The 22,505-nt window shown below is 39.6% G+C and overlaps 2 protein-coding genes across 2 annotated transcripts in view; one reads left to right on the plus strand and one right to left on the minus strand.

The window, feature by feature from the left end:
* LOC117992089 (oxysterol-binding protein-related protein 9) overlaps nt 1-22,505 on the minus strand; it is a 69,662-nt gene that overhangs the window by 46,171 nt on the left and 986 nt on the right. Inside the window, exons 2-5 of the mRNA XM_034979747.2 lie at nt 4,587-4,715; nt 2,444-2,623; nt 1,870-1,947; nt 1,052-1,102 (exon numbers count right to left, since the gene is read on the minus strand). Of these exons, the coding sequence (XP_034835638.1) occupies nt 1,052-1,102; nt 1,870-1,947; nt 2,444-2,623; nt 4,587-4,715 (438 nt within the window). The remainder of the gene's footprint in view (nt 1-1,051; nt 1,103-1,869; nt 1,948-2,443; nt 2,624-4,586; nt 4,716-22,505) is intronic.
* On the plus strand, nt 5,767-22,490 carry LOC138403752 (very long chain fatty acid elongase 7-like). The gene is made up of 5 exons (XM_069505531.1): nt 5,767-5,866; nt 11,651-11,838; nt 14,134-14,377; nt 21,245-21,387; nt 22,281-22,490. Exons 1-5 carry the CDS (start codon nt 5,818-5,820, stop codon nt 22,488-22,490), a joined length of 834 nt encoding a protein of 277 aa, XP_069361632.1. The 5' UTR covers nt 5,767-5,817.

Raw genomic sequence — 22,505 nt, forward strand, 5'->3', positions numbered from 1 at the left:
GTTTTTAAATGTAAAATTCATGTTCCATCCCGTTTTAACAATATTAAAAAGAAAAAGATGCCGATGTTCTTTTAGTTTAAAGAAAGACAACAGAATCAGCGCCATTATTTGATATTGTACGCTCAAAACTAAGTATTATATCCGTGTGTCTTGCAATTATCTAGGTTCAATGATACTCGTATATAAAACTTTGGAAAAAATATTAATTTTAAAGTTACGAGACTCAAAATATTCCTATTTTAACACTAAATTTATGACTACTTTGGGCTTAAATAAATAAAATTAGGAGTGTGTAAATTCTTAAATAATTTAACTTTAGAGATTTATTTACTAGTTGAAATGTATTTATTTTGCAAACATACATTTAGTATTGAAAAGTGACATTCTTTTTTTTCTTGTTTGCGCACTTGATTTCGGTGAAAATCATCGTGCCTCTCACCTTACTCATACAATATTAGGTGAAAAGTAAACAGGTTACCCACGTACACCGACAATTGCGGTTGAGCGTACAGCGTCACCTTAAGGTTTAAGTCTGGTTAGGGTTTCGTATCTCAAAAAGAAAAATGAAACCCTCATAGGATCACTTTGTTGTCTGTCTGTCGGTCGGTCAAGAAACCTACAGGGTACTTCCCGTTGATTTAGAATCATGAAATTTGACAGGTAGTTAGGTCTTATAGCAGACATAAGGGGAAAAAATCTAAAAACCGTGAATTTAGGGTTAGATCACACAAAAAAAATTAAATTGTGGTCATGAACTAATAATTAGTATTTTCAATTTTCGAAGTAAGATAACTATATCAAGTGGGGTATCATGTGACAGGGCTTTACCTGTGCAATCTAAAACAGATTTTTATTTATTTTTATGCATCAAAGTTTTCGAATTATCGTGCAAAATGTCGAAAAAATACGATTGTAGTACGGAACCCTCGGTGCACGAGTCTGACTCGCACTTGGTCGGTTTTTTGAATTAGACTATTATAACATCAAGTGTATAGTGGGTGTTCTTGAGTTTGGCATAATAAATTGTTTTGTACAGAAATAAAACCAGTACCTTAGCAATTTGAAGAAGCACAATGGAATGTTTTATATTATCCAACATTGCCTGTAAAGGAAAAAAAAACTTAAGGATTTTTTGTAGAAATAAAATCGAATGAAATAAATTGAAAATTAAAATATATTTTTGGCTTATTAAAATTAATTGCAAATGGAAATAAACCATAATAATTAAAATTAACTAATTGTTTTGTGATGAATACTTTTGTAGGAATTGTATTTTTTAGTTCTTATGTATGTAGGACTTGTATTTTTTTAGTTCTTCGTACGATAAAAATATGTTCAAAATATAAAATGTTCCATGGAGTTCTTATTTTTCCTACATCTAAACCATGTAGGTATTTTGCATTTTGATGAACTGTTTACGAAACTTTTATTCAAAGAAATAGAAAGACCTTAAAGACCTTTAATGAACTATCTATATCCAAGGAAAGAAGTTAGTATAGCGCTCTCTCTGTTACGTAATCTCATACAAATGACAGAGACGAAAATCTCAGTGGGCGTTAACCATTTTGAATCACCAATCAATCAGAAACATTCTTTCAAAAAACATTTGAAATTCAATTCGAAAATATTATCAAAAAACATTCGAAAACATAGTTTCGTTTGTGATTGGTTGGTGACTCAAAATGGTTAACGCCCACTGAAATTCTCGTCTCTGTCATTTGTATGAGATTACGTGACAGAGAGAGCGCTATACTAACTTCTTTCCGTGGATAGAGTATAGAAATCCACAGAACAATTTAGTAGGTATGTTCATTTACAACTAAACAATGCAGTATGTGTATGAAGTTAGAATATTGTGCAGTTACTTACGTTAGAGTGATCTAATATGACTTGCCCTTTATTCTTGTCTTGTGGTTCGGCCAACTCCGACACTCTTGTGGTCATTTTCTGCAACGACAATAAACCCATTAGATGATATGATATTAGATATAACTAGCCTATGCCTGCTACTTCTGCCGTGTCTAACGATTGTGTCTAAGACCAACCATACAAGGACAGCTTGAAGCAGTCAGGATGGACTGCTTCAAGCTGCGACTGCATATTGAACTACAGACTTGTACGTACGTACATACACGAACCGCTCAAGCAGTTGCAACTGCTTCGGGCGGTTGGGCAGTCAAGCAGTCGCCAGGCATACACTGACTGCTCGAGCTGTCGACCGCTCTCGCTCAGTTACCTCCGCCCGCGCTCCTCATTCCACGTCGCGCACGCTTCCCGCCCGCATTGAAATTGTTTGAAGCTTGAAGCTGCCATCGAGCAGTTAAGCGAACTGCTCGATGGCAGCTTCAAGCTGTGTCTCTGACTGCAAGAGCGGTCCGTGTATGTTGATCACTGGCTAACCGCTCGAGCATGGCCGGGTATGTATGGCCGGCCTTATACTTACAGAAACAAGTTCTATCATGATCTGCAGGTACGCATCGGCCTCTGAGATGCGTCGCTCGAGGTCGCCGTGTCGATGCGCCGGCGCAGGCACGCAGCGCGACCAGCGCTCCCTTCTGCCGTGTCGAGCGATTGTGTCCTCTAGGGCACGTACCCAGCGTTCCCTTTCGGAACCGTCTCGTGCCTGTAAATAAAAATAAATAAATAAATCACCACATTTATATTACTTAGCATTTATCCTAATCCTAATCTCTATATATAAAAATGAATCGCAAAATGTGTTGCTGGTCGCAAATCTCGAGAACAGCAGAACCGATTTCGCTAATTCTTTTTTTATAATATTCCTTGAAGTACGGGGATGGTTGTTACAGAGTCAAATTTTATTCTATGCCAATTAGCATAAATTCTTGAGTTAATATTCTTCGTCGGCCAAGTTGGTCATGCCGGCTATGTTCCCCTGAATTATCTGAAGGAGTTCTTATTAGCTGAAGGATATCGTATACGCTGTTCCTCATTTGGCCAGCTATTCCGTTCAGCACGTTTACGATTATAATAAGATATCTACTTATAATAATTTTATGATTCTAGGTCAACGGGAAGTACCCTATATGTTTTCTTGACAGACAAGGCAGACAGACAGACAGACAACGAAGTGATCCTATAAGGGTTCCTTTTTCCTTTTGAGGTACGGAACCCTAAAAATCATTGGCATAGTGCATCATGACGTAAAATCATAGTGAAGCGCAAACTACTTGCTGATAAACTAGATAAGTACAACAAATTGAGTAAACAATTTGATGTGTTATCATTAAATCAACTCACAGCACATACAGTGCGACAAGGCTATCTTGGCGCGTGGCGAAAATTGGAACTAACGTTGCCGTCAAGTGTCCCCTTTGTTCTTGTTTGAATATTCTAAGAAGATTCTAAGCTTTAGATGTAGCCCTAATTGTGTCTCTGACTGTTAAAGCTAGATAGCTAAATGCATTTAAGCCCTTATTAGAACGTGACAAAATGATTGTTTTTGTCCTTATCACCGTGGCCACTTTTTTTGTTTGTCAAAATGTATTTGTACATGAGATCTTGACAAACAACGTGAAGTGAAGTTATGTTGACTCGAGTATTTTAACGAAATAATTGATTTGTTTTGTTGTTTTTTGTTTTTGAAGTCATTGTGCAATGGTAGGTTGCAATATACTAGGCTACAATAGCCGAAGCGAACGTAAAATAGAAGGAATAACATTTCACCTCTGCTTGAGCGAGAGGGACTGAGGGGGCCACGCTAGTTGCATATCTGTATATATCTGTGATTCTAAGGCTTTTTTCTCGAACAGCGCCCCCCTGTCAATGTCATTGAAGTGCCAAGAGAGCCTTATCGCACTGTAAATACTCTGACCTTTTAGGCGCACTGAATATAATCGACGGAATACATACTACAGACTCGATGCCGGCAGATAAGATTACGACTGCAAATTAGTATTCCGGCCGAGAATTGAAAATGTTTCTGCTTGTGCCCAATGCGACGGAAGAGCGAGAGAAAGGCAGGATTCTGTGATTCATCCTAAATGAGGCGAGGTAGATAAGATCCGATTCGACATGCCTAAAGCAACGCCCAGTGCATTCCGAGGATATTGACTAACTAGATGATGCCCGCGACTTCATCCGCGTGGATTTAGGTTTTTAAAAATCCCGTGGGAAAACTTTGATTTTCCGGGATAAAAATTAGCCTAAGTCCTTCCCCGGGATGCAAGCTATCGCTGAACCAAATTTCGTCAACATCGGTTGAAGGAATGAGCCGTGAAGGCTAGCAGACAGACACACTTCCGCATTTATAATATTAGTATGGATGATGTATTCTTAATTCAAAAAGGACTGCTATGATACTTGGATTTGATGAATCCTGATGACGTCTTTGTATGTTCGAAGTCAGGAGCATGACAACCTAAACATATCCGTTTCAGAACAGGTCCAGCATGACCATTGTGTGGACACATGTCATGAACATGTAACGGATTTCATCTAAGATTCGACAAACGGCGGGTTTGATTGCATTATGTCACGGTGTAGGGCTTTACTAGTGGCCAACGGTGGTAACGGCTTATACCTGCATTAATGGTAGGTATTACGTGATGTAGGCAGCATCTTACCTGAAAGTGAAAAGTCTTATGGTCGACGGTGATGGTGAATGTGGAGTCGTCTTCATCGTCGATGCCAATAACAGCAGCTCGGAGGCGAACGCATCCTCTTCTCACGCCCCGCGTCATTTTTTCTTTTGACTGAAATGAAAAAAAAATCGGTCAAGTGCGAGTCGGACTCACTAAAATGGCAGCCACGCGCAGTAGCAATTTGCGGGACTTACACCTAGATAATAATGACATACAAAACACAAGGACTTACACCTACAAGGGACTGACATGTACCTATCAGGCAGTGGCGTGCACAGGGTTTGAAGCCCGGGTATGCATTAGTTAAGTAGGAACCTGTTTACTGGCAGGTCACAATGAAAAAGATGCATTGAGCTATTACAACTGGGGTAAGCACTGCATTTATGCCTCTATGACCTGTACGCCACTGCTAGGGTATCGACCTTTTGTTGACATTATTCTGTTTTATGATAATCACAAAATGAAATGAAATGCCGCAAGCATACAGCGGATGTTCCAACAAAGAATATAATTTACTAGAGTATGCTCGCGACTTCGTCCGCGTGTACTACATAAATTTCAACCCCCTATTTCACCCCCTTAGGGGTCGAATTTTCAAAAATCCTTTCTGAGCGGATGCCTGCGTCACAATAGCTATCGGCATGCCAAATTTCAGCCCGATCCGTCCAGTAGTTAGCAAGAGGCATTTGACCTTTGAACTTAGTTACCTACAAAGGGTAAACAAAAAAGCATGAATAACCTAATAAAAAGCTGTGATAGCCTAGTGGTTAGGACGTCCGCCTTCTAATCGGAGGTCCCGGGCACGCACCTCTAACTTTTCGGGGTTATGTCCGTTTTAAGTAATTAAATATCACTTGCTTTCACGGTGAAGGAAAACATCGTGAGGAACCCTGCATGCCTGAGAGTTCTCCATAATGTTCTCAAAGGTGTGTGAAGTCTACCAATCCGCACATGGCCAGCGTGGTAGACTATGGCCAAACCCTTCTCACTCTGAGGAGACCCGTGCTCTGTAGTGAGCTGGCGGTGGGTTGATCATGATGATGATGAACCTAATAAATATAGTAAAACCAAATAAAATCAACCCGTATACAAAGTAAGTACAATAGAGCAGTGCATTGTATAGTAATAGGCATATTTCCATTTGCAAAGGTGTGTTTGCTGACGTTACATCGTTCCGGGAACAAACACGAGCCGTCTCGTTACAGTCGTGACAATGGAGAGTGTCATAAGAGCCTACAACACTGTCTTTTATGAAAGAGCAGGTACTTTACATTGCTTCTTTGCTTTATTAATTTTTCTTCGGTTTAGCATGTTCCTAGTAGGTTTAATAGACCTTATATTAGACCTTAGTAATCTACATTACGTAAGCTGTGATAGCCTAGTGGTTAGGACGTCCGCCTTCTAATCGGAGGTCGAGGGTTCTATCCCGGGCACGCACCTCTAACTTTTCGGAGTTATGAGCGTTTTAATTAATTTAATATCACTTGCTTTAACGGTGAAGGAAAACATCGTGAGGAAACCTGCATGCCTGAGAGTTCTCCATAATGTTCTCAAAGGTGTGTGAAGTCTACCAATCCGCACATGGCCAGCGCGGTAGACTACGGCCAAGACCCTTCCGGCGATGGGTTGATCATATTGATTGCAACTGGGAAAATAAATGGTCAGATTTTGACTGCGATTACCAGGATATCATAAATCAAACGGCACACTTTTTCAAACACATCAATCGTAAAACTGTGTGTGGTTAACCTTTCAGGCATATTGTGACATAACGTAATGTGCAAGTGCATCTTCACTTGCGACATTGTACGTTGCACGAGAGAGCGGATAATTAAATTATAGTGAGCTGTTACCACTTTATTGTTAGTCATTTACGTAATGTTTTCATCATGTGCTACAAAAGATTTTAGTGTAAAACTGAGAAAATCATTTAACGATCTCTCTAATTAAGTATTGTTTCATCGACCTATAAAATGGTAGGTTATTAACTGCCAATGAAGATAGACATAAATAAGAAAGTGTTTTAGTATTTATCTATCCTATTTAGCATTCCAGAATCATCAACGCCTTTTTTTGCCTCCTCATTTCTGATTCGAAAGTTTTGGAACAACCTTCCATTATCAGTTTTCCCCTCCAATTATAATACGGGTACCTTCAAGTCAAGAGTGAATATAGGCATCTTCTAGGCAAGGTAAATTAAAACTACCCGACGATTCAAAGGCACTTGTAAAAAGTTTACTTGAATAAAACATATTCGACGACCTCCCTGGCGCAGTGGTGAGCGCTGTGGTCTTAATAGTGGGAGGTCCCGGGTTCGATTCCTGGCAGGGGTTTGGAATTTTATAATTTCTAAATTTCTGGTCTGGTCTGGTGGGAGGCTTTGCCCGTGGCTAGTTACCACCCTACCGGCGAAGCCGTGCCGCCAAGCGATTTAGCGTTCCGGTACGATTCCGTGTAGAAACCAAAGGGGTATGGGTTTAATAAAAACTGCCATACCCCTTCCAGGTTAGCCCGCTATCATGTTAGACTGCATCATCACTTACCACCAGGTGAGATTGCAGTCAAGGGCTAACTTGTATCTGAATAAAAATAAAAAAAAAACTATTATATTCAAGCACGCTCCATCTTAGGCTGCATCATCACTTGCCACCAGGTCTGATTGCAGCCAAGCGCTAGTTTTAAAAAAAACGCCAGCGTGGCAGGCCGAGGCGACTATGGCGTGACGAATTAAATAAATTTACAGTTACGTGGCCCGAAGAGGCACAGAATTGGGAATGGTGGAAAAATCGGAGGGAGGCTTTTGCCCAAACGTGGGACAGTAGGTAATAGCTATACAGCCGGACGAACGGCGAATGGGCCGTAAACAAGTCGACTGTGGCGGACCTTTTGACCTGACATTTACGCAACGCGCACACTAACTGACTAATAACAATGTAGTGGTAATGGCCGGCTACAGTTTAATTACGAGCTTGTAGAATGCGTTAATGCGTTGTACTGTAAAGCTCTTATGGAGTTCTACACTATGTCACAACTCACAACTTATAACGTGGAGATTGTGATACGATTAGCTACAGTACCCGGCCGAAAGTAATGTACATAAGCCTTTAGAATGACATTTCGGCTTTGTAGAGCGTTGTCTCTGTCACTCATTACCAATAAGCAGTGGCGTGCAGGTCATAGAGGTATAAATGTACTCCTTACCCCAGTTGTAATAGCTCAATGCATCTTTTTCATTATGACCTGCCAGTAAACAGGTTCCTACCTAACTAATGCCTACCCTGGCTTCAAACACTGTGCACGCCACTGCCTATAAGGCCTTTTTTCCGGTCTCAACGACAGAGACAGTGCTCTACAAATCAACTATCTCCTTCTTAAGGTCGATGACCATTACTTTCGGCCGCGTACTGTACAGTCATTATGGACTGATAAACTTAGAAGTGATAGCGTATAATACTGGCAGAGTGAACTAGAGTGAGGGAACTCTCGGTTTGATCCTGTGGCTCTACCGCGGTTGTTTGACAGCTACAATGTCACGATCGCAATCATCTCTGATTGGTTAATGCTCGCTCACTATTGGCCACAATGCATTGTTGCAACAAGAATCGCACAAATTCAGCCAATCAGAACAATTGAGATTGTAATAATGATTGATGCATGTTTGAGACAAACGCCCTGCTGGATCGACGATATGTCAAATATTAGACTATGGTGATGTAAAATCAAAGAATAAAAATAATAATTTGCAAATCGGTCCAGACACCTCGAAAAAATCATTTAAAAAAACGGGCTGAATTATGAGAACCACCTCCTTTTTGGAGGTCGGTTAAAAATAGGGCTACTTCAGGGCTACTTGCGTCTAACTGCTGTACTAACATTTGACGCCTGCCAGTGACGTCGAAGCCTCGATGTTTTGTTAGAGTTAGAAGTTCCCTAACTGTCGTGAACCGTGGTAGTGGTTAAGACGTCTGCCAGTTCGGGAGGTCGGAGGTTCGATCCCGGACACTTCTAACTTTTCGGAGTTACATGCGTCTTAGCTAGCTTAGTTTTATTTCATCACAATCTTATCCTTCACCGTTAAACCAAGTAATATTGAATTTCGAAATAGAGTAGGTAGATACTAATCGTTATCATCACAAAATCGGCAATCTGGTAGCTATTTTGAGTATTATCACGGAAGATTACCCCGTTTCTTACGTGATAATACCTATTGGATAATATTATCGGTCCTTAACTTATTATCGGTCATTTTAGTGTTATCTTCTATGCCCGCGACTTCGTCCGGGTGGATGTCAGTTTTTTCAAAACCAGTGAAACTCTTTAATTTTCCGGGATAAAAAGTAGCCTATGTCCTTCCTCGGGATGCAAGCTACCTCTGTACCAAATTTCGTCAAAATCGGTTGAACGGATGGGCCGTGAAAGGCTAGCAGACAGACAGACAGACGGACAGACAGACAGACACACTTTCGCATTTATAATATTAAGTATGGATAGGCTTTTTCGATTAAGAAAGTTTTCAATATATTAATGAACGCTATATTACTACCCATCCTCCTACGGGTAGGTACGCAGATCCATACTAATATTATAAATGCGAAAGTGTGTCTGTCTGTCTGTCTGTCTGCTAGCCTTTCACGGCCTATCCGTTAAACCGATTTTAACAAAACTTGGTACAGGGATAGCTTGCATCCCGGGGAAGGACATAGGCTACTTTTTATCCCGGAAAATCAAAGAGTTCCCACGGGATTTTTAAGAACCTAAATCCACGCAGACAAAGTCGCGGGCATCAGTTAGTACGTTATAAGGCGCATTATTTTTTGGTAACACATGGGCCCCGACCTTAGCTTGCCGGGATGTTACGGACATTATCTAGTACCTTGTAGAATCTGATTGATTTGTTAAAAACATCTCCGCCCTTCTCCGCTGTTGGACACTGGGCCTTATGGGTGAATATTTATACTGTAGATCAAGATGTCATGTAATGTCTGTGTAATGTCACTCACTTGCTTCTTCGAGTTTGAGAGTACGCAATAATCAGTTTAGAAATGAAAAGCTGAACTGTATCCCGATTGCATCGGAATCGTGATTTCATTACATGCGATAGTATTAAAGATAGATAGCACGCAACGATAAGTATCGCACGAGACATTTTGATCTAGTTATGGTTTATTAAGCAAACGTTTACAGTAGGTCAACCTTTAATCATTCATACAGGGTGGAACCAGAACGCTAGCAAAAACTTAGCGTTATTGTTATACTACCTAAACACCAGTGGCGTGCACAGGGTTTGAAGCCAGGGTAGGCATTAGTTAGGTAGGAACCCGTTTACTGGCAGGTCATAATGAAAGATATGGTCATAATGATAAATAGCTTACAACTGGGGTAAGCAGTGCATTTATGCCTCTACTGCTAAACACAATCCAATACCAATAACCATTTGGCTCGTTTTGTAGTTTTAGTGATTTTGTGTTTTCAAACCCGCAATGTATAGCGTGCAAAACTCAGGTCAATGCCCCATTTCCCATTTTTTTCGTGGTATCATATATTATCCCCCCCCCCCCCCCCTTGAACTAGCGTGCCTGGATCCTAAGGCGATTTAGGAAACTGGGTCACTTAGAACTGCAACACACGATGCACTAATATAGTACCTACATACCACACTTATACCACAGTAAAAGATGAGGGACTTTTGTCCTCAAGAGTTTCGTAAACAAGTCGACAAGTCCGTCGTCTGCGCAGGCCCTATAGTTAAACTTACCAACGCAATTCCATTGTAGCTTTAGAAAATTTAAAGCTTTAAAAAATATGCGGTTCGCCGAGCCGAATAAAAATGCATAGGTACAATCGTAAACGTCGAAAAGATCTGCACTCTTCAGTATTCATATCCACACCAAAGCTCTAAAGCTCTACGGTAAAACTTCAATTATGTTAAAAGCACATTTTCCGCATCTATTAGAAAAAAACTCTGCATAGAATCTTTATGTAAAGACTAGCTTATGCTCGCGACTTCATCCGCGTGGACTACACAAATTTCAAACTCCTATTTCACCCAGGGGTTGAATTCTTTTCTTAGCGGATGCCTACGTCATAATAGCCATCTGCATGCCAAATTTCAGCCCGATCCGTCCACTGTCCAGTAGTTTGAGTTGTGCGTTGATAGATCAGTCAGTCAGTCAGTCACCTTTTCCTTTTATATATTTAGACTAGCCGACCCTCCCCGGCTACCTCGAGTGGAAATCCAGGGTCCAGAAATCTTGAATTACATACCTACTTCTCTATTTTTGCCCGAAAGTCCAAACACCAATTTTTACAGTCATCATGATTCAACCCATCGCCAGAGCACTGAGCACGGGTCTCCTATCAGAATGAGGGTTTGGTCATAGCCCACCACGCTTCAGCTGACTTGAAATGCGGATTGGCAGACTTCACACACCCTTGAGAACTCTCAGCAATGCCGGTTTCCTTCCGATGTTTTCATTCACCGTTAAAGCAACTGATATTAATTAATTACATAAAACGCTCCTAATTCGAAAAAAAAATCAGTCAAGTGCGAGTCGGACTCGCACACGAAGGGTTCCGTACCATCGTACAAGAAAATTTTTTTTTTTTTTAATTTTCATGGCGGCCGTTAGGATATTTTTATTATTTGTTGTTATAGAGGCAATAGAAATACACATTCTGTAAAAATTTCAACTTTACCTATTACGCTTCACGAGATACAGCCCGCCGACAGACAGACGTCCAGACGGACGAACGGACAGCGGAGTCTAAGGTCTATAGAGCGCACTCTGACTTTGCTTAGACTTAAAACAAAGTTAAAATGAGACAGAGCTATATCTCTCACATAAATCTGTCTCGTTTTAACTCATTCTCAAGTCTGAAATAAGTCAAAGTGTGCTCTTTAAATTTCAGCCTTAGTAATAGGGTCCCGTTGGCACCCTTCAGGTACGGAACCCTAAAGATTACTGTAACTTCAATCTTAAGTTACTAAGCGATATTGCGAAAAAATTACAGCTGTAACTACCAATTACTTATTCCACTTATTGCAGATCCACGAGTCAAGGACTGGTCGCTAATGACTTCACCATGGCAGCTTGTCTCGATCATCGTTAGCTACTTGACGGTCATTAAGCTTCTGCCATTTCTCATGCATGACAGACGGCCTTACGATCTCCGGACAGTCATCAAGTGGTACAATGTGCTGCAGATTGTGTCCAATGTGGTTGTTACTTGGGGGGTAAGTTTGAGCTCGATCCCGGGCACGCACCTCAAACTTTTCGGAGTTTTGTGCGTTTTAGACAATTAAATATCTTGCTTTGACGGTAAAGGACAACATTGTGAGGAAACCTGCGAATTCTCCACAATATTTTGGAAGGTATGTGAAGTCTGATAATCTGCACTTGGCCAGCGCGAATGCACTATAGTCTAAATCCTTCTGTATTTATATTTTTCTTATGATAGTGTTTTACCTACACTTCAAGGAAATTTTTAATAATTTTTAAATACATATCAAAAACTGCGGAACCGGCAGAATTCCGGCAGACGAAACTGTCGCAAACGCAAAGTTGTCCGTATGTCATAATAATATGTGGCGTTATTATTCTTTGTATGAAATAAAAAAAACTGAACCTGCTCTACAAATATGGAAAATAGCATAGAGTTGCATCAGTGACTCAGAAATAAGGAAATCTCATGAAGCGTAAAACTAGCCCCAAAAGAGAGGATGTCATTGTCAGATCCTACTAATATTATAAATGCGAATGTGTGGTTGGTTCTTGCTTTGCCCTTTAATCACGCCGGAACGAAACAATGGATCGACTTGATATTTTGCAAAGTTGGTTAAAGATCTAGAGAGTGAATAGGCTATAATATATACCCCAGGTAATAAGAGTCGCCACGGAATTTATAAAAACCTAAGTCCACGCCGACGAAGACGCAAAATCATCTATTACTGGAATAAACTGATTAGAATGTCTTTTCTTGTCAGATCGATCTTGTTCACAATAATTTTATTATGACTATACGTCCACTCTGACAAGAGTAATGGCAAAGGTGAAAAATTGAATTATGTAGCAATTTTATTTAAAAATACTTTACGAGAGTGATGTTCGAGATGACTCTTACATATTTATTAATAAAATAAATAAATAAAATAAAAATAAAAATAAAAAGAGCCTTTATTGCAGTGTTAAGTATTTACAGGTTTTTCTTATTACTAGGTAAATAATGCATTGAATACTTAAAAATTATTGCATTAAGGATTATTTACATTAACATTTTTTGTTGTTTTTTTTTTTTATTTTATTTTATGTTCTGCGTGTCCATCGACATAGGCCTCCTCTAAACTTTTCCAAATGGTTCTATTTCTGGCTAACCTTGTCCACATACCACCAACCAAGTTTCTTATGTCATCCTCCCACCTTTTAAATTGTCTCCCCCTTCTTCTCTTTTTGTTTCTGGGGTACCATTCTAGAACTTTTATGGTCCATTTTTCTATGTTATCTCTTATCATGTTATTATTAGAGCATATCAAATGCATGGAAGCTTTTGCTATTAGCTTTGCGTTGTAAATTCAAAACCAATAAAGTAAAGGGAAATTACACAAGTCCGTTGGCATTTAACTTTGAAAGGTATAGGCAATAGGCATGGCCGGTTGATCTACTTATAGATACTATAATATGTGATTGTGAAGTCTGAACATAAAGGCGTTGCATTACTGAACAGTTAAACGATAAACCATCATTGGAACTGGTCATGTAACCCAATGAGACAGCAAATAACTCTACACTTGCAAACTGTAAATATATGGATTTTAAGTACCTACCTAAAAGTGGTATAGCGAACAATGTTGCAAATTGCAAATACATATTTTGATAATGAACGGAGATAAAAAGTTCTATAGCAACTACCATGGACATGCCCTGCGTAATTGTTTTGGACACACTTTCAATTTGTTCAATAAAAATAACTAAATTGGACTGTCACTTATTATTTAGGGAGTTTTTTTGTTGATTTGTCACATATAATTTATCAGTATTGACATAAATAATTAAAAGCTTTAAAAATATTCAATACTAATATAGGAATGTTTCAATTGGCTAAAAGTTTTAGGACAGCATAGGTCATATTATTACCAGGTGATGTCGAACAAGTATAAAGATTTGTCTGTAAACATGTAATTTAAGCAAGTCTTGTTAATTTACCCTTCCCTGAACTCTGATAGACGGCGGTCTAAGATATTAGAGCTACAGTCATCGTGATCAACCCATCACCGGCTCCACAACTGAGCACTGTTCTCCTATAGGATTGTCAAGGACTTCATGCATCTTTGAGAACATTATGGAGAACTCTCAGGCAAGCAGGTTTCCACACGATTTTTTGCTGCTCCGTTAAAAATATTAATTTAATGGCTTAAAACTCTGAAAATTTAGATGTACCCGGGATCGGTCCCGGACCACCCTTATACAAGGCCGTCATCTTAACCACTGGGCTCTCACTACTCTAAGAGCTTCAGTAGCAACATTTTTTTCAGATAATGACCTCAGGGTGGACAACCACTTATCACTTCGGCTGCATGTTACCAGACTATTCGATGAACCCAGAAGCTTTAAGGATGCTCCGGTTCCTTTGGTGGACGATAATTTTGAAGCTAATGGAACTGTTCGAGACTGTGTTCTTTTTGTTAAGGAAGAAACAGAGGCAGGCATCATTCCTGCACATATACCATCATGTCAGCACGCTGGTCATTATTTGGTCTGCTGTAAAATACGTTGGAGGTAAACTATGAACTTTTGCCTTACAAACTTGGTAAGAGAAGATAGTGCATATTGGTACGGGGTTTACAGGGTATTAGGATGCAAATTTTTCAAGGCAAAGAGTAACTAGCTTATGCTCGCGACTTAGTCCGCGTGGACTACATAAATTTTAAACCCCCATTTAACCCACTGAGGGGTGGAATTTCGAAAAATCCTTCCTAATGGATACCTACTCTTTAAGAAGAACACTCCCTCCAAATTTCATGTCTCTAGGACCAGCGGTTTAGGCTGTGCGTTGATATATAATTCAGTCAGTCAGGACTCTGAATTTTATATCTACAGATAGGGGAACTTCGTTTTGAGGTCATAGGGATACTGTAAAAGAATTTAGGACAATAAAGACAACGGTGCAGAATTCCTGCACATATGCCATTATGTTAGCACGCTGGTTATTATTTGCTCTGCTGTGAAACTACGAACTTTTTTTTTACACTCTTGGTAAGAGGCCCTTTGAAGATAAGCGTATGATAATTAGAGATTCAGAAATGGAGTTGTAGGATAACATAATGCATATGGGTACAGGGGTTTCAGGGTATTAGGATGCTAGCTTTTCAGGGCAAAGAATATAACTTGGAGAGCAGGACACAACAAAAGGATTTAGGAGAATAAAGGCAACAGTGTCGGATTGTCAGAGTATTCGGGTGCAGTAAAAGCATGTAATGGTTGAAAATGTTTTAGTGGAATATCCTAAGCCTTTCCAAAAAGCTACTCATGTTAATGTGACACGGTGTTTTCGTATAACGCAATTACATATAAAGTTATGGGAAAAATGAAACTCCATAATTAAGTACCATATAAGAAAACTGGTAAAATGGCTATTGCACATTTTGCACCATCCCACAGTACCTACAAATAACTCCGTAATACCAGGCTGTTTAAAACAAATAAGGCTTTATGTCTGTGGAGGTGTATTTACTACAATTCCGTGACTCGTGTGAGGCGCCAGGCCGCGCAGTTTAGTCGGAAAACTTGGAACATTTCGTCAAATCAACAAGCTTCCACTGCCTAACTTTGCACGCGATTGGGAATACCTTGTTTAATGATAAAAGAAGTTTGGTAACTTGAGGTACCTTTTTCGACATAACATCTCAATACTCAGCAGCTGAAATGGCAATGGGCAGAGCACATAATTCTAAAAACCGATAGACGTTGGGGCTAAGGTGCTAGAAAAAAATAGTCGTTTAATAGCCTACCTAGCGTCAAATGTATGTAACATTCGTCGCCTGCCAGTGGCGTCAAAGGTTCGACGTTTTGTTACAAGTGCCCTAACAGTCAGCGTGGCATGTGGAAGACGGAAGTCTATACAAGAGACCTATGTCCTTGCAGTAGAGTGGACGTTTATCGGTTAATAATGATGATGATGATGATGATTATGACACTTGAGATTCGAATGTCACAACCGCTTATAGGCCTGAACTACTAATTTCCATGCGCAACGATTTCGGGTTTTTACGTTTTAGACATCAACTAAAAAAAATTCGTCATTTATGATAACGGGCTGAGGTTTGCAATCTTTTACCAACAACCCTATATAGAAGCGACTAACGAACCGTGGAGATACAGTATTGTGTAAGCCGCAACTCGCAACAAGCTCAATACGATGTGGGTGAAAAGTCACCATAAATTGGATTTAGAAACCACATCTCGACTGTACGTTAGATACTTAATATATATACAGTACGCGACCAAAAGTGATGAACATCGATCTTTAAAAGGAGACAGCAGATTTGTAGAGCACTGTCTCGGTCGTTGAAACCGACAAAGCGTCAAATGGGTATGAGTGACAGAGACAACGCTCTACACAGGTGAAATGTCATTCTAAAGGCCGATGTTCATCACTTTCGGCCGCGTACTTGTACTTCATTTATTCACTGCATGCTGCATTATCTAATATTGTGACTGCAATATAAAAAGGAAAGCCCAGTCCAAGCCCTTCCGTATTAGGCCGGATTTTTCGAAATTCCCACGGGATATGGTGGCTTTATATTTTCGCCGAGTGAAGCCGCGAACTGTCGAGGACATAAGAACAAATTACTTATAGCGCGTTTATGAAAACTGAAGATAGGGTAGTTACAGATACTCGTACTCATACCTCTGTAATCGTACCTACAAGTCGTTGGTACTGAACGAAATGCGTACTAGACGAAATACGTACTGGACGAAATGCGTACTTAACGAAATAAGTACTGGACGACATGCGTACTAGACGAAATACGTACTGGACGAAATGCGTACTGAACGAAATACGTACTGTACCCGTAGTATAAGATTTTACGTCTCACCAAACCAAACCAAATTCGAGAGTCGAAATACTTCCGCGTTACAGTAAACTGGATCTTAAAAGCCTTGTTTTAAAGCTCAAGTTTGTCTACACTTCTACAGCCGGCGCTCCAAGCGGAAACATTGCGAAATTAAAATCAGTGGCATTGAATATTTGACTTCAATTCAAGGCTCTTTAGGTCCATTTTACTTTGATGTTATTGTGTTTCGACTCTAGCAACGTTTGGTGAGACGTAAAATCTTATACTACGGGTACTGGACGTAATGTGTACTGCATGAAATAAGACTTGAAAACAATTTGGACGAATTGCATACATATAAGCATTGTTTATGCTCGCGACTTAGTCCGCTTGGACTACATAAATTTCAAACCCCCATTTAACACACAGGGGTGGAATTTCGAAAAATCCTTTCTTAATGGATACCTACTCTTTAAGAAAAACACTCCCTCCAAATTTCATGTCTCTAGGACCAGCGGTTTAGGCTGTGCGTTGATATAAATCAGTCAGTCAGGATTTTGAATTTTATATCTACAGATTAACGACTAACAAATCTTTATGAGTACCCTATCTATATAAAAGAATCTTATCAAATATGTTGACGTATAAATGCGCACACAATCTTACGACCGTCTTTTGTACAATGATGGTCCAAAGCTCTGTAATACCGGTATATTGAATAACGCCGATTACAGCTTATCTTCCTCGTTTTATTAATACATAATATAAAAGCTTGCGTAACTGGACCATTATTATCTAACGTTAGCGCGAAGGGAAAATGGTTTGTTTATTGTTTGCTCTAGATTGTTGCTAGCGATATCATATTTTTGTCTACGCACTTTCTTTATGATCGTATTCCTCATTGCTGGAAGTCCTGACTCCTTTCCATTAATCACATAATGGCAGTTCTCTTGGGATAATACTGCAGTGAGTTTCCAGATCCTTCCGCATGCAACTCACTAAGAGAACGATATTTCGATTCTTGGGGTTTACAGTTATTATCAGATGTCAGTGATAATATAACCGGGACCGACGGCTTAACGTGCTCTCCGAGGCGCGGAGGAAACGGAAAGACCAAAAGAGCTCCAAAGTTGGTCACCCGTCCAGTTACCGACTTGGGTCAATGTTGCTTAACAATCGAAATCGATTGATATGCGTTGTTACAACATGTGCACAAGTCCCTAGGCACTATTTAGGCACGAAATAAGAAGGGTAATCTAGGGTTATTTCTCTTACTAGAGAATCAGAGTTTTTACTAGAGAATTAGAATTTAGAGCCTCAATAGCTCAACGGGTAAAGGAGTGGACTGAAAACCGAAAGGTTGACGGTTGCACTATTTTCGTACCTACTCCTAGCACAAGCTTGATGCTTAGTTGGAGAGGAAAGGGGAATATTAGTCATTTAACATGGCTAATATTCTTTTTTAATAAAAAAAAAGAGTAAAGTAATTGCGCAACTTAGGCACTACCGATCGTCGAAAGCGCTTATTTCCTTTATTCGCTCAAACTGCCACACTAACGCCGCGGCCGCACCGCACCAGCGACAGCGATGCGACGCGAGACGACGCGAAAAATAGGTGGCCGCACTGCAGAGGCGACAAGCTAGCTAATCGCGGCTACGTCGGCGTCGCGTAATGACCTGCCGCACTGGTTAGGTTCAGACGATTGAGTTGGCGTGATTGGTGGTCGCACTAACGTCGCGCGTGACTGCACGTCAAAAATATTTTTTAACCGACTACCAAAAAAGGAGTTGTGTACTTCTACTTATGTACACCAAAATCTCCGTGATTTCTGAACCGATTTACTTTAAAAAAAATTCATCGATAGAGAAACTGCGATATTGTCCCATAAAAAATTGGATTTCAACTCCTCAATCGTGATGCTGCAGGCTGCTGACCACCAAAACTGATGGGATTTAGAAACTGTCGGTTATAAATTGATATTGGGTTTGGGGGTATTGTTGCATTGCTGCGTATTTGAATACAGATCGCGCCTAGTCGTCTTCGGTACACTGTACACTCGGAAACGTGTGTTATACTACGCTATACTGTAGATTTGGAGGTCTGACAATCTAAGGATGATGAGTGACTGTGATTTTTTTAATCATGATAGGCGCGAGCTTGACCACGATCACACCTGATGGGAAGTGATGGTGTAGCCTAAGATGGGACGCGTTTGCCTAGAAGGTGCCTATTCACTCTTGTTTTAAAGATACCCGGATTATAATTGACAGGAAACACTGATCTAGGAAGAGCATTCCAGACCCTAGCCATGCGTATAAGGAATGATGACGCAAAGCGTTTCGTACGCTAAGATGGATTGTTCACGACATAGGGGTGGAAACTCGCCCGGTGTCTTGCGGTACGGTGGTTACGGGTTATTTTTATTTCTTTTTCTCTCATGAAAAGGGTAGAGTTTAAAGACTCGTTAAAGCGCTACGTATCCGATTTCTCACTGGATTGAATGGATTGCCAATTTTCAAGCACTTTCTTCGGCCTTTTAACCTTCTGACCCAAAAAGAGTAAAAGGCCCAATTCGATCCCGTGAATCCTTAGTAAAGATCTTTAGTAATCCATTCATTAGAACAAGATTCATGATTTTAATTGAGCCAGATTCAAAAGATTACTTATCTTCATTACAGAAAAATAGTGTGGGTATAACTTTTTAATTGCAGTCTATTTTTGGAGCGGGTCGTAAGAAAGCGAGTGGCTTTTGACGTCTATTAGAGTTTAATGAGGAAACGTGGGTTACGGCTTTAGGACTGCCACAGACGGGCAACTTAAAGCAGTCATAATTTGCATGTATCTACTGGTTCGATAATTTCGCCGACTTTTATCTTTTCCGATAGATTCAAGATCTTAGATTTTTGACCGGCTTTTTGTAGAACATGTGTGTTTCAATACTGCTATCTGAAGGTATAGTTTTATGTTTTATGCCGACAAAAATCGATTATTGCTTGTCGCACGAGGGCGGAAAGCCTCAACAAGTGGACATTAAAAAAACACGCCTGCCCTGCCATCTACGTGCCACGTTCCGCTACATTGCTGCCACGACATTGCTGCCTAGGTCGGAATGTAATGTCAAATGAGCTTATAGAGATTGTATGGGGACCAGTAGTGCCGCGACAGGACTGTGACAGCTGGTGACAGCACTGTTGCGGCAGCGCTGCTGCGTGCAGCGTGGTTCGAAATCATACCTTTATTGATGCTTTATTGCCTAGTTTCAGATAGACGCTAAGTTACTTCACAAGCTGTCAAACTGTCATTAACATTAAAAGGATCCTGAACCTAAGACATTCAATACGAGAGCTCATTAAAATCCAGTTTCCATGCATAATTCTGTTTGTGCGTACAAATCGAGAAAGTGGCTTTGATAACTAGTTAGACCAAATGAAATTGAAGCTTATCACGTTAGCTTACAATTGAATATTGTTTGAGTAGATCTGAATATCTTTCTTTTGATATAGTCAATATTATATTCAGAAACGTCTTATTGAGAGGCGTCTTATAAGGGCCACTGTTTAGATAGGCTAATGGATTTGATATTATTTCTATGATGCTATTGGATTTATAGGATAGGGTGTAGTGCCTAGCTCTACCTATAGCATGCTCGACTGCAGATGACGAGACTCTGGGTTCGATTACCGGGTCGAGCTAAAAAATGTGTCAGGATTGGATTTTGGATTTTTCTGTTATGAAATTGTCAATGCCTACAAGTCCAGAGAAGGTGGCGGTGCCCCGTGCCTCAGAGAGCACATAAAGCATTCGGTCCTGCGCCTGATCTCTCTCCGGTCGTGTCGGACTTCCGACCCATCGGGCTATGAGAGTGAGGGAATAGGGGCTAAACTCCGTGGAGATTGGCCCTGTGGCCGAAATTTGGTCGGGAGGACAATAATATTATTAGAGACTAGTATACGCCCGCGACTTCGTTCAAGTGGAATTACAAAATTTCAAAACCCTATTTTAACTCCGTAAGGTTAGAATTTACAAAAATACTTAGTGGATGTCTACGTCATAAGTAATAGTTATCTGCATGCCAAATTTCAAGTTAATCCGTTCAGTAGTTTGAGCTGTAGGTTGATAGATCCGTCAGTCAGTCAGCTTTTCCTTTTCACTTGCTTATTCTCGCGACTTCGTCCGCGTGGATTACACAAATTTCAAACCCCTATTTTACCCCCTTAGGGGTTAAATTTTTAAAAATTCTTTCTTAGCAAAATCTACATCATAATATCTACCTGCATGCCAAATTTCAGCCTTTTCCTGTCCTATTTTAGAAATATTAAGTAAAAAGATGCAGATATAGTACTACCTATGCGGCAGAAAATAATGTACATCAACCTTTAGAAGGAGATAGCAGATTTGTAGAGCATTGTCTCTGTCGTTGAGACTGACAAAATGTCATAAGGGTATGATTGACAGAGACAACGGTCTACAAAGCTGAAATGTCATAAGGCAGACGTACATTATTTTCTGCCGCATACTGTAGTCTACATTTAGTTTAGAGAAAAACAGTGAAGATTACCTTAGCAATACCTCATAAATTTTTTGCAGGTGGCATTACCTCATTCTCTCCGATGATAAACAATGCAGTGCATGTAATAATGTACAGCTACTATCTAATGTCTTCAGAGGGAAGCCCTAAAGTGAAAGCTGTCCTTATTAAATATAAGAAGTGGCTGACCATTATGCAGATGGTGAGTATGGATGATTATGTTTCATCATATTTGAATGTTATTCATATCTATAAATTTTATAGCAATAGCTTATTTAAAAGAAAAAAACCGGCCAAGTGCGAGTCAGGCTCGCGCAATGAGGATTCCGTACTACAGTCGTATTGTTTTACCATTTTGCAGGATAATTCAAAAACTATGGTACATAAAAATAAATAAAAATCTGTTTTAGAATGCACAGGTAAAGACCTTTCGTATGATACCCCACTTGATATAAGTTATCTTACTTAGAAAATTGAAAATACTAATTATTAGTTCATGACCACAATTTAATTTTTTTTTGTAATGTAACCACAAATTTACAGTTTTAGATTTTTCCCCGAATGTCAGCTATAAGATCTACCTACCTGTCAAATTTCATAATTCTAGGTCAAGAACCTTCTAGGTAAGTACGTTTCTTGACAAACAGACAGACAACAAAGTGATCCTATAAGAGTTCCGTTTTTCCTTTTGAGGTACGGAACCCTAATGAATATTTGTTTTGGTTAAAGAGTTTTCTTGAGATTTTGCATGTCGGTTTCTCTTAAATGTAGCTCCTATCAACATTGAAACTAATTTTTAGGGTACCGTAGCCGAATGGCAAAAAACAGAACCCTTATAGATTCGTCATGTCTGTCTGTGTGTATGTCACAGCCACTTTTTTCCGAGCTATACTGTTGAAACTTGGTAAGTAGATGTATTCTGTGAACCACATTAAGATTTTTACACAAAAATAGAAAAAAACTAATAAATTTTGGGGTTCCCCATACTTAGAACTGAAACTCAAAAAATTTTTTTTCATCGAGCTTTCTTATGAGGCCCATAGTTAGCGACCATGACCATGACCATGTTGATAATATTAATATTATCTTTTACAGATACAATTTACTCTAATGTTAATCTACAGTTCGCAAGTGTTCCTACCAAGCTGTCCCGCACCACTCGGCATCACATTCATGTACTTTCCTAATGTTATATTTGTGTACTATATGTTCTATAAGTTCTTTAAGCAAAACTACATAGATTATAAGAATAAGATTAATAAACAGAATGTTAACCAGAATGGTATAAAATCCAAAGGTTATTAATAAGAATTATTAAAT

Source organism: Maniola hyperantus, chromosome 20, assembly GCF_902806685.2.
Source record: "Maniola hyperantus chromosome 20, iAphHyp1.2, whole genome shotgun sequence".
Lineage (NCBI taxonomy): Eukaryota > Metazoa > Arthropoda > Insecta > Lepidoptera > Nymphalidae > Maniola > Maniola hyperantus.